Raw genomic sequence first — 18619 nt, forward strand, 5'->3', positions numbered from 1 at the left:
CTGACCGATATGGTTTTTCTCCTGACCGATATGGTTTCTCTCCTGACTAATATGGTTTCTCACATGATATTGCCAGTTTGTCTCTTACTCACACATATCACCTGTACATGGAGCATTCATTGCATCATTAGACACTATCTCTATCCCTAAGTGTTGGCAGGTTGTTAAAGGAGATCCGAAGTGGAAGGCAGCCATGCTAGAAGAGCTCGGTGCCCTCGACAAAAACAATACTTGGGAGCTTGTGTTACTACCACCAGGCAAGAAGGTTGTCGGATGCAAGTGAGTCTTCACAGTGAAACAGAATCCAAAGGGTCTGATTGAGCGCTACAAGGCTCGGTTGGTGGCAAAAGGGTACAGTCAGACCTATGGTATTGACTATGATGAGACCTTTATACCCGTGGCAAAGATGAGCACAGTAAGAACACTGATTTCCCTAGCAGCGAATGGTGGGTGGAAGTTACACCAACTTGATGTGAAGAACGCTTTCCTTCACGGTGATTTGTTGGAGGAGGTGTATATAGAGGTCTCACCGGGTTTTGGCACAAACCAGACGGTTGGTAAGGTGTGCAGGCTCACGAAGTCGCTGTATGAACTGAAACAGTCTCCTCGGGCATGGTTTGATAGGTTCAGGAAGGCCATGGTGTGTCTAGGCTACAAGCAGATCAATGCCGACCACACGGTGTTCTATCGGTAACAGGGTGGCCACATTACCATGCTTGCTGTGTACGTAGATGACATGATCATTACCGGGGATGATGAAGGGGAAATTGCACAGCTAAAGGCAAAGCTGGGGAAGGAGTTTGAGGTAAAGGATCTGGGACAGCTTAGATATTTCCTTGGGATTGAGGTGGCTCATGGAGCAGAGGGGGTTGTCCTATCTCAAAGGAAATATGTCCTAGACGTGCTCACAGAAACAGGGATGTTGGGGTGCAAGCCTGCTGTCTCTCCAATTGATCAGAAGTCCAAGCTGAGTGCAGAGGCAGGAGAATAGGTCGATCAAGAGAGGTACCAGAGATTGGTAGGTAGATTGATCTATCTGAGTCATACGCGTCCCGATATTTTATTTGCAGTGAGCGTGGTGAGCCGCTACATGCATGACCCTAGGAAGGACCATATAGATGCGGTGTATCAGATCTTGAGATACCTGAAGAGTGCACCTGGGAGGGGATTGATATTCAGGCAGAATGGGCACTTAAACATTGAGGGCTATTGTGACTCTGATTGGGCTAGTTATGCCGATGACAGGAAGTCCACATCGGGCTACTGCATGTTTGTAGGGGGCAACTTGGTCTTTTGGAAGAGCAAGAAACAGTCTGTTGCGAGATCTACGGCAGAAGCAGAGTATAGGACCATGGCCTTAGGAGTTGCCGAGATGTTATGGCTGAAAACTCTATTGGAAGAGCTCAAGGTGGACCAAGGGGCTCAAATGAAGTTGTGGTGCGACAACAAGTCCGCATCAGCATTGCCAACAATCCGATGCAGCATGACAGAACCAAGCACGTGGAGATTGATAGGTTCTTCATAAAGGAAAAGTTGAATAGTAGACTATTGGAGCTAAGTCATGTAGCTACTAGAGATCAAGTAGCTGACTGCCTCACCAAAGAACTTAGCTCAATAGATCTAGCTAGGTTATGTGACAAGATGGGCTTGATGGATATTTTTTGCCCATCTTGAGGGGGAGTGTTGAGATATGCAATTTGTAGAAAGATATGGGCTTGAATGTAAGATGTAACACCTTATATAGGCTCAAGAGGTCAATGAAAAAATTGACACTGATTTCATTTCTCTCCCAAAATTTCAATTGCTTCTAATCTCAAATCCTTCATGTTTATTTTAGGAGCTAATTCCATGTAAACTAATATGTTGTATTTCAAAAAACCAGGCTATATTCTTGCCCGATGCCCCGTTAGAAAGAGTTGCTTATTCTGGCTTCTTTATGGATTCCCAAATATGTTGCCTTGGAACGGGTTCACAACAGTACACCTTTTTCTTCCAAAAAAGGGGTTTCGACACAAGAGCATGGAAACCATGTACTATTAAGAAGTTATCTGCTAACAGTTTGCAGAAGAAAAGGTTAGCTTATATTTTAAGTTCCACATAAAGATCCACCTCAACTTCATATGCCAGTCATAATCAATCTAAGGTTGATGATAAGTTAACCAAAATGTGAATATTAATATCACAAGCTAATTTAAGTGCTAAGGTAATTGTCTTAAGCATTGCAAGAAAGTGATTGAACCTCTTGTGATGTCTGTCGTGATGCCTGTGAACTATCAGATGCCAATGTTCTCGTAAAACGAGGGAGCATGTACTGTTTTCCATATTGTCCTCGAAACATAAATGAACTACCTGTCAAATCAATCAGTCAGCGGAAGTCTAGGATGTGTAAGCACACCATATAGAAAGCAATATAGGTGATTGTGCTCAAATATGAAAAGAAAATGGGACCAATATACATCTTCTCAGAAAACCTTATAGTCCAATAAGGCAAAACTAATGGCAACAGCCACAGAAAAGTACATTTTAGTAAAGACCATCTAGTTCCAAAGGTTTATACAGCTAACCTTTAATGTTCCTTAAATCCTGCAATAAAAAAGAACCAAAGATCAGGCATTCTTCTCTAAAAGATTAAAAAAAGCTTAATTCTTTCATATTATACATTGATTGCACTACTCGAAAGAATTGGGCAGCTAGAGTGATCAGACTTGATGGCAACTCAGAAATATAGTTTAGTAGTAGATTGTCAATGGAGCACAAAACACTGCTAACCACAGAAAGTGGATAATAACTTTGTAGTTTGTACATAATAGAAGGTCCATTAAGAAAATCTCCTCTTGTCGCTAAATGACATCAGGTGTCTGTGTTTGGGTACATTCTAGCAGCATCATTTCCCACACATGTTAAGATGGGAATATGCAGATATCTACTTATTAGATTATTAGATCCACCAGCTGAAGCACAAATGAAGGATGATAATTGAACCACTACATTACTGATGTAAACTTTTATATCAATTCAAAAGAATATAGCTATTGCATGCAAATCTTGCACTGACATTGCTGAATTTGTTACAGACCTTGAGAAACTATAAAAGTTGCTCGATATAGATCGCTAAGGTCAGTCAAAGCTTAAGAAATTCCGATGTTTGGTGATCAAAGTTCATCATTTACACAAAATCCCCATCAAACGAAATAATACCAACATAGGCTGACGATATGGCCATGAAAGTCCCTGTGGGATCCTGGTCGTATATCATAGAAACTTTCATCATTTCTATAATGTGCGGCAACTAACCTTTTGGGAGTCCATGTAAGATAAACGTATTGGATATAAGAATTTAATAACTACAAGAATGGTATATAGATGTGTGCATGTCGTGTATATCCATGTGTCTCATTTGAATATATATGCCTGTGTGCATGCACGCATTTGCTTATGGATATACTATATAAATATTATGTGGTCCATACCTTAGCCGTGTTTGAAGAAAAGAAGCGCATTCCAACATTTGGATGCAAATCTGAAATCACATGTTGCACACAATTTTTAATAAGGGTCTTATTTGGCCACTCCAAGTTATAATTGAAAGAAAAAAGTAACTGTTGCATGAAATTTCACATAATACAACTGAAATAAAATAAACAATCAAAGCCGACTGCTCATCTTACATGAAAGAGAAGATCATATTTATCCATAAGAGTAAGGCTCTAAAATTTTGGCATTTGGTACTTTAAAACATTTCATTATTGATCATAATAAAATAAAATAAAAATCCAACAACAACGAACATCTAGGAGAATGATTTGATCAAATTTTGGCCCTAATTTTGTGCTTAGAACAATAGAAACAGTAGAAATCATAACAAAAATAACAAAAGAACCGAAATTTGCATACCAACATGTGCGGAATCCAAGGAATAATGATGGACTGGCCTCCGTAGAAGATTCCGAGCATTCTTAGTCTACAAAATCATAAATTTATAAAAAATCATAATCATTTCCAAAAATTCAGAAAAAAATGCGTTAAAAAAGGGGTTTTCGGGTGAGTTTCCAGTTACAACTAACAATCGTTTGAGAGAAAGAGGAAGTAGCTACCTGTTGATTTACAATGCTGATGCCACGACGCATCTCGTTTCAAAAACCCTAATTTTGAAGAGCTAACGAAAACTAGGGTTCAAGGATTTCGGGGGAGCGATGAATAAAATGAAGCGATCTCAACCTGGCACTCCGCGACTGCAACTGGATACGCGGAAACGGGTTTCGAACTCAAGATCCAAATGCAGACCCGAAACAGCAATTATGTCTTATCGGGCTTTGGGCACAACCAAAAACCGAAAGTTATTGGATTATCCGAAACCCGTATATGTTAAGCGTTAGCAAGTACTTGTGGATTTGATCAATTTTGCAGCCAATTTAAAGAGAGCAAAAGCTAAATTTGAAAAAAAAATAAAAAAATCACCTCATCAAATAACAATTTTTTAATTCAAATCTTGCCGTTGTCAACCAAACACCGGATTTACAATATAATGACATTTTTTTGCACAATAAAAATTACAAATAATGCATACATAAATTTTGATATTTTCAAAGGAAAATAAACCTTGGCACACATAATAACAACCATAACTATTGCGTGATTTGCGCACATAGAAATCAAATCTAGCCTCCCCACATTGAAGCGACGTGGCTTTGTCATGTGACCTACTGGGTTGCCCCTAAAAAATTTAGAGTTGATTTCTTGCAACAAGTAATTCATACAACAATTTTTTAAATAATTCGTACAACACTTGTTGCAATTTATTTTTGCAACAAATCGAACAGCCCCTTAGTGCATTTTAGGTACTTGATTATGCATAAAATTGTCAACTATTTTGTGAATCAGAACAATTCATCAATTTATTTGGATCCAAAAATCATTCACGCCGAACCCATTATCATACTTCATATCATATCATATCATGCTCCTTACAAAAGTTTGAACTTGGGGAAAACTTTCTACATACAAAAATACCATTGGTTTTTATAGATATCAAATTATTATCCTATCCTAATTAATATAAATTTAATTATCTATGATGATTAGTAAAGAGATAAAAATTTGTTATGCTATACTAATTGTTATAGGGTGTCCCCTATTCTCCACAAATATGCAACCCCGCAAGCCGACATCTTTACCCACCAAGCGGACCGGCTCAGAAGATATTGTTGGTCGACTCAAGGCATCTCGACCCCTCAACCGAGCCGACGCGATCTACCGACTCTGAAGGCAGTGTTAGACGGTACGAAATCAGCATTCCAGAGATTCAACACTCCTCGGAGTCGACCTGAAGGACAGTCGAGTCGTCACTCCCCCAGCCGAGTCGGCATCATTCCTCATAGGTGACTCGAGAGGCGGACTCAGTCGACCCTCTTCATATCAAAGGATTACTACTCAGCGTTAGCCGGCACTCCTCCCAATGACAATTTAGAATATCGCTTTTCAACATTTTTTAACCTTTGACGATCATCATTATGTCTCCCGTCACTCACCGACAAGCCTCGTCGGCTGCTGGTCTCGCGGCTGCTGGTTCCCCATATCACTAAAGTGACCTCTCGTCACTCACAAACTAACACGTATAGAGCGAAGGGTGAGTTAACCTCCAGCTCACCCCTCACCACCATCTACCGTACACTCATGAAGTGACTAACCTGACATTGGCATCCTCTATAAATACATACGCTATTCGTCATAAAAAGAGGTTCGGTGTTTCGCAATCAAAAACCCCATAAAAGCTCATGCTACACAGAAAGAAGAACACACTATTCTTCCTTCACCCTACCCAAGTTCACCAACTGACTTGATCATCGGAGGTACCACGGGGGAAACAAGCCCCGTCCTCTTACAATTCTTACGTGTGCAGGTCATTCGTCCGTCCTGAGCTCTAAGAACCAGGCATAAAGTCGAAGTAGGAAGCGGCCCCCTCGACGACTCAACCCCTCGACAACTCAACGACTCCATAACTTCGATTGACTGTGTGATCTCGGACATTAACACTAATATCTTTAAATTAGGAGATAGGAAATTGATAATTAGGAGTTAGTTTTTATCTTTAAATTTAATTATCTATAGTAATTAGTAAAGAGATGAAAAATTATTATCTATTTGCATGCTATAAGTTTAATTTAATAATTTTGATAACACATTTAGCTCATGTGCGAGTTCTCAACTTCCCCATAGCTCATAGAACCAAATCTATCAAAATATGGAAAAGTTAGCATAATAATAATATGATTTAATAACATAAATATATAAAATTTTCACTTACAACCAACAGCGATACAAAACCACTCTAGATCGCTTTTCCTCAGACCTCATAGTGATGAACTTCTTAGCCTTCTTCATCTCAACATGCAACACATTGTATATAACTTTAGCCTAATTATACACATTAAGAGTTTCCAATTTATCAGCATATCTAAATGCAACAAGAACAATTCCAATTACTTTTGGGGGCATAATATGAAGCCTGTTATGAATACCACAAGCATCTATAGCAAAACAGGGTCTTAACATTCAGCCATCTCCTCGATAAGTTTTGCCATCCTATCTCGTCTAGCGCACACAAGCTTCTTCATTCCTTCGTCTAATTTTTTCTTCCCTCTTCTAGCCCTATGTTTCCCGTCATCTTAACTTTCGCCTTTTTCTTGATAGAAGGCACATGTTTATAAATTATCTCATGATCATCACAAAAACTCGTATCTACTATAGCTCCACCCATCAGAAGCCCCGTAATCTGTCGGACATCCTCAGCACGAAAGTCGGTCCACTTTCCTCCAAATTTAAGATTGCTTTAAATTTGATGGAATACTGACTACTTTCATAGCTGTAGCTTCACTCCAAACTCAGTAAAACATAATCCAACTTTAGTATTATATCAATAAAAGTTAAAACAAACAAATAAAAATATGTTAAAATCTATGCCAATGAAAGTGAGAACATTCAAAACCATAACTAATGTCTTAACCAGGGGCGGATCAATATACAGGTGCCCCCCCCCCCCACCCCCAAAAAAAAAAAAATTGTAAAAAAAGATAGGATGATTTCTGTAAAATCTCCTCCCTTAAAAATTAAAATATATTCATTCTCGAATTCCTTTTAGATAGAGAAGTTTTAATTTTAAAAAATTAGATGATGCTTATTTGAATATTTTCTATATTTTTTTTGTCTTCCTCTTTTATTTTGAAAATATTGGCGCTGGCTATTCTACTCGTTTTGTTTGGGTTGTGGTGTGTCACTTGTGAATAAAATTACGTTAAGAAAATTTTTAGTCTATCTTTTGTGCGCGGTCCCCCCAGAACTGAAATCCTAGATCCGACCCTGGTCTTAACCAGCGTCTTAACTAACACTCCTTGCATCTTAGTTGAGTCAATCCATTAAAAGAATTCTACTAAATAGTTGTGACCGTGCCTGTGGAGTCCAGTGAATGCATTTGGCACCGTCGTCAACATACATGTCAAACCTTTTGGAATTTAAAATCCATAATTTGTATAAAGCTTTTGAAATCCACCCATCCCACATGAAAAGGAGAATCTTACAAATCCTTAAATATATTACTTTTTTATTATTTGGGGATTTAATATCCTAAAACTTATTTTGAAACAAACAAGTTTTATGGATTTCTAAAATCGCAAAAAACATCTTTAGATTCCGAGTTGAGATATTCGAGAGCTCAAATCGAAAGTGAAAGGAAATCATGGGTTATATACTTCAGCAATTTCATGGAGACTTCAGGAGATTTGAGTAGGTAGATTGATGGATGCATGAAATGAATGAACAACAGGCTTTTTTCGTAACGGCAGCATACTTCTCAGATAAAATGAGTGGTTCAGAAAAGAGCTTGGGATGAACGAAAGATGCTCTAAAGAGACGTGAAGTTACTCGTCAACAAGCCACCTCGGGTTTAGATCCGATATCATGTCGGTAGGGGTGTGCAACGGTCGGTTCGGTTCGGTTTTTACCAAAATTTGAACAACTGAACTGAACCACCTATAATTCAAAACCGAACCGAACAGTTGCAAGTCGGTTCGGTGCGGTTCGGTTCGGTTTATTCGGTTCTAACTTCATCAAACTTCTTATCAAATAACAAACTGTGTTAAAGAAAAAAAAAAGATATCAACAAAGTAGGAGATTATGAAGCATTAAACATTGATATAATGATATTGTTTTCAACCCATAATGATTCAGAAAATGAGTTTAGAGTTTAAGTCTTTGACTCTTTAGGGACGGGTCAGGTAGGGTTTGAGATCAGAATAGGTAGTATTGCACTATATTCGGTCGGTTCGGGTCGGTTCGGGTTGAAAAGTTTTCAAACCGACCCGAACCGTCATACTCATAAAACCGATTTTCTGGGGTCGGTTCGGTTCGGTTCGGTCGGTTTTTTCGGTTTGGACCGAACCATGCTCAGCCCTGGTTGCTAGGTTCAAATATCCAGCATGCACACCATTAAAGCAAGCAATCAATGTTACTAACGTTCAATCCTCTCATGGGCCAAATCTTAGATTCATAGGACCACATCCAAGATACAATGCTACGACAACTCACAACAACAACAATAAATAAAGAAAAGAATCGTAATAATTTGAACTACAACATCGACAAAAGAGATTCACACTACGGATCAGCAGTTACAGCTGCAAGCAGAAGTTATTTGACTACAGACAGAAATTGCACACAATTCAACATCGTCTAGAAAATATCAAAAAATACTACTCCACAAATAAGTTAATAAATGGCAAGAACAATTAACAGTGAATCGAATTAAGCTAAAAATACGGTGCAACAAATTGAAAGAACAAGGCGATATAATAAACATATGACAAAAATCATATTTACCAGGAATGGATGGACAACAAAAGGAAGAAGAGGATACAAATTGAAAGACCAGGAGATGTTGTTTAATCTCCCAGTCAAAAAACTTCAAAATCTGACCCAAATAAACTTTTCCGATTTATCTGTTATACCTTCCTTTTTTTTTCTTTTTCGTTTTTTCACAAAAAAGAAGAGCCGACTCATATTATTTATATATCGGTATATGGAGATAAACAGAAGGCCATTGGTCTTTCCTTAAATTGCTGCAGTTTTCTTCCATTTCACCAAGGACTTGAGAAATTCCTTAACCTGCGAGCATACAGAATAAGGGTTTTAACAATGGGAGTCAATGAAATTTCATTAACTAATCCAACATATTGACCATAAAATGGGAAAATAGAATATCAAAATCTACCTCAGATGGGTCCTTCAGAGAGTACAAGGCATTGGTTTCTTTTGGTATGGAAGATACTAGTATGCCATAACCTCGGTTACCCTCTCTAAGCACCTGCTTAAATTAGTACATAAACTAATGAGAGAGGTAGAATTACATAAACTAATGAGATAGAATCCCAGAAAGAGAGAAAAATCTCAAATGGGAATAAGGTTTTCTTACCTTGAAAGCATCCTCATCGGTTTTGTCATCACCAACATAGATCGGGAGCACATCATCGCGATTGTTGAGTCCAAGGGATTCAAGCAAAAATTCCACGGCCTTTCCTTTGTTCCAATCGATCACAGGGCGGATTTCTAAAACCTATTAGCCGTATAAAAGAACAATACATAAGGTTCTAGCTTGAAGAAAACACTGCATGATTCACAAACATTTTCTTGTAAACAGATTTTTTTACCTTCCGACCATGTGTCAGTTTCAACTTTGGGTAGCCCTTGAGGATGTCATGAACGATTTCTGCAATTGTTGGCCAAAACTGGAAGTCGCAAAAGGAATTCATGAAAACTTATAGTCAGGCACACATACTATTGTTCTAAATAAACGCTCTATATCAAGTTTGGCATCATTAAAATAGCAATACTTTATAGATTGTACCTCTTCATCTACTAGACGATAATGTACAGAGACACAAAACTTATTGTTCTCCACTTTTGCACCTTTAATATCGTTAGTGCTCACGACAAGGGATCTAAAAACCTGTTTGATGAAAAAGAGTCCACTTTAAGAACCGAATGGGAATGAGGGGTGTATGTTAAGGAATCACATACAATACAATAAAATATTTTTTATACCTCATCGATCATTGGCAAAAACTCACTTGCAGGCTGGAACAGAATTACCTCCTTACCCTACAGTTCAAAATGTAATAGATATTAAGTAAAACAGTGAAATAATCAATTTAACAGGACTCAATTAATCAATTCCAGTTATTTAAGTCATTACTAGAGATATCGACAGTGCACAAGAACACAATCTGAACACTGTTGGTCATATCATATATGATTACAGTTTGGTAATCATAGAAGCAATTCTGAAAAACTAAATGAACTATTGGATACTAATACCTAATATTCACTCTGTACGATGTACATAAAGCACTAGTCGCTTTGAGTGTTCCATGATTTGTAATACTGATCCAGGGCATTAAGGTTAGACAATAAGACTACCTGCTTGTCAGTAGATCTAATGGAATTGGGATTGTCACTATCAAATTCAGACTCTCGTACTGGGCCCATTATGTCCATTCCGTGACTTCCCGCATAATGGAGTTCTGCTAGTCCTACAAATTCACAGACCTAAAAAATACGTGGATGATAACAAGTTCAGAATAGGAGCAACTCAACCAAGCAACACATACTGAGAAGTCAGTCAGCATATGGAGTCAGTACCTTATCCCGGCATCTTCCGCTGATAATAGCTGTTGGAAAATGCTTTGCAACATTCCTCACAGCAGTCCGCATCTGTCAAGAATAATATTTATCAAAATTAGAACTCAAATATTAATAATCACAGTTCAATTTTGTTGCAAGGGTTTGAACAAATGAGAAGGAATATGGTTGTGTTCCCCTACCGCACTAGACATAAAAGCACGGTCCGGATTGTCCACAATAGGTGAAAGTGTTCCATCATAATCAAGAAACAGTGCTATCTTCTTGCCCTTGGCATAAGTTGTGATTTGCTCAAACGATGTAAAGGCAGATGGATACTTCATCTACAATTAACAGTAATCTAGTAAGTTTAAAGTAGTCAAGATCTACTAGAACATAAATGCTCCAGACATTACAAACTACCAGAATTGATGCCTAAGGTAGGTTCTTACCACCCAGTTGCGGTACGCAGATTCTGCTTCATCCAGTTCCGAATCAAAGCTGAAATCCTTATTCAGCTTCTTGCGAGGAGGAGATGAGGATTGCATGGCATCCAACCACCCACTTGCGCGGACATCGTCAAGTTTGCTGGGCTTTCTTCGGGGAATTGTTAAATACATGCCAGAAGAATACCCTGTGGCTGATGCTGAATATGGCACCAAATTAGATGACAAACCCAATCTTGACTTGTTCACAGGCACAGAATCAGCAAGGACAGGGGAATTATGGTTTGGTTTTAAATCCATTTGTTCCAGATTACTATATCACTTAAAACCCCCTTCAAAAGTAGAAAAAGATATAACAGCAGCTTAAAGAGATTCCACTTCGATCGTTTAGTACCCAAATATCTACCCAACTCTTTTGTCAATGAAAAACCACCTCTTTAACGTTTTTTTGTCACTGCAATTGTGCATGCAGTCCATTAAGCGCAGGCTTCCTGAGAACTGATATCAAATGATACTCAGGTGAGATAAATGAGCAAGAAAATAAAACTACACCACATTACAAGATCAGTTGACACGTACCTTCTCATTGCCAACACTAAAAAGCATTTATAGTAGGCGATCGAACATTTATTGCAAATTTCGAATGCAGCCTACTCCTTCAGCAAGAAGCACCAACTTACTGCATCATGTGAAAACAAGAATGAAGTTAAAAGAACATGTCTAGACATGTTGTAAATGCCAAAAATTAGATACTTCAAATTAAGCCCCCCCCCCCCCCAAAAAAAAAAAAAAAAAAAAAACAAACAAAAAAAAACTTTCAGTCTCAAAGGTATTTAAAAAAAGTTTCCCTTAAAGGATCAAGGTGTTAGAAGGACAGACTATCCTATGATGATCCGGATAAAAAAACTCATTATACGATGGACAGAGGAAAAAAATATCACAACTAAAATTAAAACTATAGTTACAATAACAATGACCTTTTATAATTAAGAACATCGGTAATTGATTGTTCAATGATAAAGGCCATATTCTTCATAGAAAAAAAATCATAAATGATAATGTAAAACAGATATGCTAGTGTAAGCTGAATGTACTTCAGATATTGATGGGTGGCAGAGAAATATCTCTGAAGGGAGGAAAGAGGTGGATTCCCGATCTTGCTGTCAGAAGAACTAAATGTAACTGCTCTAGAAAAGGATTTGTCTCTACAAACAAAAGAAAGGAGAAATATATAACGTACTTCTACAGAGCTGAAAAGACGTGTCAACTGTGTAGACAAGGATAAGACAGAGAAAAAAGTTTTCTGTACTTGAAAATAAAAGAAAATAAAGTATTCACTAAGGGGGAGTTTGGTTCAATTTCTATAAATTATAGGAAAAGGAAAACACCCAAAATATAGATTTCCTTGTATTTCTATAAAATTTGTAGGAAAATTTTATAGAACTCAAAAAAGTATCGTCTTTCTTATTTTTTGCTATTTCTTTGTATAGTTCAAAATATGAAAAAAAAATCCTAACTTTATAGAAAATATGTTATTTACTTTTTCTTTTGTTTAGCTAGGTATCACTTTATACAAAATAGCTTACTAACAATGCCCATGAGAAATCACATGGGAACGGTACTGATATACTTAATTAATTTTTATACGTCAGATTTTCTGAAGTTTTCCGCCCATTTTTAGTGAAAAACAATTTCTATAAAATTGTATAGATTTCTGTACTTTACAGAAAACTTTTCTGTAAATTCAATGTTGAACCAAACACAGTTTATGAAAATCTACAAAAATCTATTATTTACGATAACGTCATTGTCAGGTGATTTTTCAAAACTTTTCCATAAAATAGGTGAACCAAACACCCCCTAAAATTTCAATGACCCTTTTCCACAAATAGGTGATAATTCCTCTCAATATGTTGAGATAATTCCTTGCACTTACTATGGGTAACTGTTTTTACTCAAGTCTAGATTCAGGCTATCACCATGTTTAAATTGATGAATCTCAAGTTAGAAGCAAGGTTGTGAGGTATTAGCTAAATTCATTTCACAGTGAACCAAATAACAATTAGATATTGCAAATCTCAGAAAGCGGAAATATATTAGCTTCAACCTGAGGTTATTCAAATACAAACATTTATTAACAAACTCATTAACCTCAATATGCCCTTCCTAAAAAGTCAAAGCACATCTACTCGCTTCTTTTACATGGTAACATTTACATATCCATCAAAACATTACGTTCTTCAAAGCTGAAAGTTAAATACTTACACAACAGCAATCAAAATGATCAAAATAATTAAAAAAAAGCCAGTAAATCTAATAAGCAAACAATTGAACAGAACTTAACATGAGAAAACATGACGCTAGCCATTTTTGGAACTATCCTAACAATACATTATCTTCTTTGTGATGATAAGGATTATATATAGCATACAAGTTGTCTGCAACTCATTTAATTGGGGAACATGACTCAGATACACATCATAACAAATTATCAATTTTTTTTTGGGACAAAACTTGAGAAATAAAAGTGATATATAACATGCAATAACTAAGCGGATCATTGAAAAGATTTCATATACATCATCACAACAGATTTCCCGGCTAATTTATATGCTAGTTCATTAATAAATTAAAGTTCTTTAAAAATATTCCGCTAGAGATGGGGAAAATAACTATTCAAAGATTACCCAGGGTCCCAAAGGTATTTGTTAAATAAAAAAAAAATTATTTAGGCTCGTAACCTGCCATACCAAAAGCGATATATCACATGCAATGCCTAGACAGATCACATAAAGTTTTTATATACGTATACATCAATAAAAAAACATCTATTTATATAATTCCATATAAATCGAAATCTTTTCTATAAAAAACAAGTAGATAGAGATGTTAATGATAATCTTATTATTCCGGGAGGGAAAAAAACAAGAATTTATGAGGGATCGCACACAACGCATAAATAAATAAGAAACAACTTAAAGATATATCACATCAAATAACATCAGTAAAAGAGAGTACGGTAGATAAAGGATACTACAGAAAGTAAACTTTACTGAAAAGAGAAATTAAAAAAAAAGGGCCGTGCACGAAAGGTAAACAAGAAATAAATGAGAGACCTCACATCAAAATATCACGAGAATTTTTTACTAATAAAGCAAAACAAAAGTAGAGAGCTTTTTAGAAACAACTTTATTAGGGTCCATTAATGGGAACACCGCAAACAATACTTTAAATAATAATAATAATAATAATAGTAATAAATTATCTGTCACCACTGTTACTGATTCACCAACCCCCTTTCGTTCCAAAGAGACAGTATGAAGATTGTGGGGGCTCCCCAACATTTTGTCCCCATTTTAATTTTTCTACAGTAGTATAACTCAAATCAAACTACATAAAGAAACCGCCTTTTTCTACTCTAGCACCCTCCCACTACAAACAAAACGTCTTCTAAACCCAAGTCAAACGCTGGATCTATCGTCAAGGACCGTGTCCCCATTTCATTTTTTTTTCTTGCTGTAGATATTAAAAAAAAGATAACAAAAAAAATAAAGAAACACCGCCATCACATTTCCCACTGTAAATTAAAAAACCACCAAAATTCACGGCTCGTCGACCCAGCAAGAGTCTACAGCACCTTACCATTTGATGACAAACATCGAAATTGTTTTAAAAATATAATCACAGATTCGTCGTTCAAATGAAAAAAAATTACCTAAAAAAAAAGGAAATCTTGACAGCATTGCAGATAAACGAACAGCTTGCTGATTACCTGAATAAGGATGACTCGCGCCGCAATGCAGAAGAGAGGCGATAGGAAACCCAAGAGATTGAGGGATTCGCAAGGATCGCAACAAACCCTAGAAAAATCAAGGGAAATTTTTTGAGGCGAGAGGGAGAAGAGAAAGGAGGCCCCTTGCTCGCCCGTATTTATAGCGTTTTGTTTGGTAGCCAGCCGAGCCTCTCTTTATTTGGGACCACCGATCATTACTTTATTTATTTATTTATTTAATGGCTCAATTAGTTAATTATGACCTTGTTTAGCGGGCGGCCTCCGAATACAAATAATAACGGAAAGCTCAACTACCTTCTAAAACTGCCCGCCTTGCCAACCGCCAACCTTGACTTGATATCTCGACCATCCCACGTGTCCTACGACTACTAGTGGGTCTTGCATGAATTTGAGGAGATTGTTTTTTGCTTTCCATTACGGAAAGTTACGGTGTACGTGGGGAAAACGCGGGATTGTTAAACCGCGGGGAACGGGCGCGTGTCGGTAACCGGCAACCTGACACCTGCAACTGTGTTCAGGCCTCGCGAACCGCCACGTGGCATAGGGCCATCACCTTGCCACGTGTCATAGGGCCATCTACCTTGCCACGTAACTGTGGGGCCCGCCCCCATAGAGGGTGCGCTGTGGGTGCGACGGGATCGGGATGACGTAAGCAGCTGATTCAGCTTCCCTGGAGTCACGTGCGGAACAGATGCGGGGGCTTCATGGGGCCGGCTGACTTGGCGTGTGGCAGCCAGTGAGTCACGAGAGGCGAAACGCGTGTTTTCATGGGCTTCTAGAGATGGATGGGTCCCACGTACTCGGTGAGGGTGTGTGTATACAGTGCACCGGGCTGGAGGCTTTCCCGTGGGCGTTTTTTCGCCTTCACTTTTTTTTTATTATGGTTAATTTCATTTGACCCCCTGTTTTTGGTCACTGATTGTAGAAGGACCTTTATTTCTAACTGACTTTAGGATAGAAAACTCTACATTTGGTGAATTTGGCGTGCTCAAAAAGGCTTACAACATAATATTTGAATAATACATAATAAAATTGCTAAATATCGTGTTTCGACGGTTATGTCAGGGGGTTGAAAAAATCAGCAGTTCTTTTAGCTTGAAAATTAAATTACATACATAATACACTTGGATCAAACAATTTGCAGCGCGCGCGTTTAATCTGTCATAAACTGAAAAACTTATTGGTTTGTATCAGAAGGATCAAATATCAGAGAAACTGTGCCAAATTACATGTACATCATTGCACAATTATGTTCGTGCGTGTATTTCTCAAAAAGTTATCATGTGGTCGGCTTTGAATCTCAACTTTATTGACCATCTCTTGAATTTTGAAGGAGTTTGGAAACTCTAAGACTTATTAAGAAATTGGAGTCTGAAATTGGGGGTTAGGCCAAAATGTACCTTTTCCTTCTCTAGAAGGAGAAAGGGAGGGAAGACCAACAAACAACACTACAAAGACATTGGCCACCAAACTCTTCCCCTCGTGATTCTAAAGCCTAAACTTTTACTTTGTATTCATTTGGATTCCCATATTTAAAACATATATATAATATTTGAAAATTAGCCACCCACATCTCGTGGTGCGAAAGTAAATATTTTTAAAAACGGAGAGCTACCGTAAGTCAAAGTTCATGCGAGAAGCCTATGGTTAAGGTAATTTGGTCGGTGGACTTTTTGTTACCGTGGCAGCTTTTTAATGAGATTTCTTGTGAAGAAATGGGGGGGCCACAAGCAACAAGTAGAAATTGCTATTAAACTTACAATTAATCTTTCTTCCTCCTCTCAATTTCAATAAAATTAAATTTCAACGGGAGAAACCTTGGGCTAATAAATCGCTTTTAAAATAGTGGGGTACGTGGTAGGAAGATTTGGGTCAAGTCAAACCTTGGGAGGTCTCCAAGCTGGATACACGTGCAAAAGACAAAGAAATAAATACTATTAGGTGTCCATTAATTAATTACTAGTGGGGAAATTTAATGTTAATTTGGCGATGCACTAGTCTAACCTCCGATTGGTTGGCGGGATGACGAGTTACATCGGTTTTAGCCATGATTAATATAAGGGTTACTTCTGCTATTACCGCGGTTATTATTATTATCATTATTTTAACATTAATGTCTCAGGGATCTAAATTGGGGACCAAGTCATGTGACATGTGAGGTATCACCATCCGGTTACATGATGCAGTGTATTATACAACCGGATGGTGACACCTTACATGTCTCATGTCTTGGGTCTCCTATTTGGGTCCTTATAACAACACTCTTCTTTTAAAGCGATATCAATTTTAGCCTTTATTTTATTGATAAGTATTTATTATCTTGATAGTAAATATTATTAGGTAGGCGTTAACTAATTAATTATTAATGAGGAAATTGAGGGTGATGAGAATGCGGTAAAAAGAATAGTTGGGTCAACCTTCGGGAACACCGAACACTCCAAGCTGTACACACGTACAATAACAAAGAAGTAAAAACTATTACGTGTTAGGATTAATTAATTAAGGGAAAGTTAGGTTTAATGCTAATTTAATGAGGCAGTACGGTGGGGGTCATCCTCATGTGAGGTTGTGGCATACATCAGCAATGACCGCATAATGGTGCAACTTAAAAGTAACTTCTCAAGCTGGAATTAGGCTTGCGAGCCCGTGCTTCTCGTAGTATTTCCCACAAGTAATTCCCGGTCACCAAAAATATTGGGGCTATGATCACATGATTCACATGATTCACATTCATTCAACATGCCATTAACGGATCTAAAAACATAAATGTAAGTTATATTTTTTTTTGTCATGTTTCTGCCCCATATATATGTATGTATATATGTGTATGTATATATACACACACATATGGAAGAACTTTGTACTAAGTACAAATTTTTGTTGTAGTGATGAGGTGGCGCTTGTTTAGAGAGTGCATATAGAAATGAAATGAGTCACCTCACTATCAAGTATAATTAGTACCAAATTTTTATTGGTCCCATATTTTGGGTCCTTAAAGAATTTTTCATATATATATATATATATAGAGAGAGAGAGAGAGAAACTTATGTTAACTTAAGTGGACCAACTGTTGGGTATCAACTCAAACTCCAAGTTAGTATAGTGTTTTTAATTCTTTGTATAACTTCATACGAATTAGATAGGGTTAAAGATCTATCATGATTAGGAGTTTGAGTTTTATCATGATTAGGAGTTTGAATCTTATTTTAATTAGAAAGTTAGGCTAGATATAAGGTTTTGGTTTCCCTATATGTATATTATTCTATTGTTGGAGAAAAAACTAAGAAGTGTAGAGAGAAGAAGAGAGACAATATTCTTTTAATAAAGGTTTTGGAGGGTGTAACCGGGTTCAAGGGTATTATGAGAGAGAGGGTTTGGCAGTCTTTGTCCGTGCAAAATATTATAATTTGGAGGTGATAGTGGATTGATTTTGATCCCGTGATTTTTCGCTATTGAGGGTTTTCCATGTTAAATCTTGCGTGAATTTTTTTGCTTTGTTTGGTGGCTGTTCGGGGTTTTTGCGAGATCTAAAAATCCTAACAAGTGGTATCAGAACAGGGTTCGGCGGTTCGTAGAGGTTTGATCGATGCGCCATTCGCGAAGGCGTCAGCGGTAGAAACATGATGATTGACACTAGGGGGAAAAAGTTACTGTAGACATAGCACTGTAGCATGTGTATTATTCACACGGATCCAATGGTTGAGATTAATTT

At 37.3% G+C, this 18619-nt stretch overlaps 2 protein-coding genes across 4 annotated transcripts in view; both read right to left on the minus strand.

Moving 5' to 3' along the window:
* The window catches only part of LOC109839656 (probable mitochondrial import inner membrane translocase subunit TIM21), a 21922-nt gene extending 17706 nt beyond the window's left edge, over positions 1–4216 (minus strand). The window contains exons 1-5 of the mRNA XM_020408168.1: positions 4095–4216; positions 3895–3961; positions 3471–3520; positions 2565–2583; positions 2240–2349 (exon numbers count right to left, since the gene is read on the minus strand). Of these exons, the coding sequence (XP_020263757.1) occupies positions 2240–2349; positions 2565–2583; positions 3471–3520; positions 3895–3961; positions 4095–4127 (279 nt within the window). The 5' untranslated portion in view covers positions 4128–4216. The remainder of the gene's footprint in view (positions 1–2239; positions 2350–2564; positions 2584–3470; positions 3521–3894; positions 3962–4094) is intronic.
* On the minus strand, positions 8733–15015 carry LOC109839657 (probable trehalose-phosphate phosphatase F). 3 transcript variants are annotated; one of them, XM_020408169.1, is made up of 12 exons: positions 14887–15015; positions 11694–11793; positions 11121–11612; positions 10872–11012; positions 10690–10761; positions 10468–10596; positions 10093–10149; positions 9896–9997; positions 9699–9776; positions 9464–9604; positions 9263–9355; positions 8733–9156 (listed from the first exon to the last, which is right to left on the minus strand). In XM_020408169.1, exons 3-12 carry the CDS (start codon positions 11412–11414, stop codon positions 9103–9105), a joined length of 1161 nt encoding a protein of 386 aa, XP_020263758.1. In that variant the 5' UTR covers positions 11415–11612; positions 11694–11793; positions 14887–15015; the 3' UTR covers positions 8733–9102. The 3 variants fall into 3 exon arrangements, with proteins under 3 accessions (XP_020263758.1, XP_020263759.1, XP_020263760.1); XM_020408170.1 differs by lacking the exon at positions 14887–15015 and adding an exon at positions 12209–12397; XM_020408171.1 differs by lacking the exon at positions 10468–10596.

This window comes from Asparagus officinalis, chromosome 4 (assembly GCF_001876935.1).
Source record: "Asparagus officinalis chromosome 4, Aspof.V1, whole genome shotgun sequence".
Classification (NCBI taxonomy): Eukaryota; Viridiplantae; Streptophyta; class Magnoliopsida; order Asparagales; family Asparagaceae; genus Asparagus; species Asparagus officinalis.

Coding starts and splice junctions, on each gene's coding strand:
- LOC109839657 (XM_020408169.1), bottom strand. CDS start 11,414: ATGGATTTAAAACCAAACCATAATTCCCCTGTCCTTGCTGATTCTGTG. Junction 11,013..11,120: donor CTGCGTACCGCAACTGGGTG/GTAAGAACCTAC, acceptor TGTTAATTGTAG/ATGAAGTATCCATCTGCCTT. Junction 9,777..9,895: donor ATCGTCTAGTAGATGAAGAG/GTACAATCTATA, acceptor TGCGACTTCCAG/TTTTGGCCAACAATTGCAGA.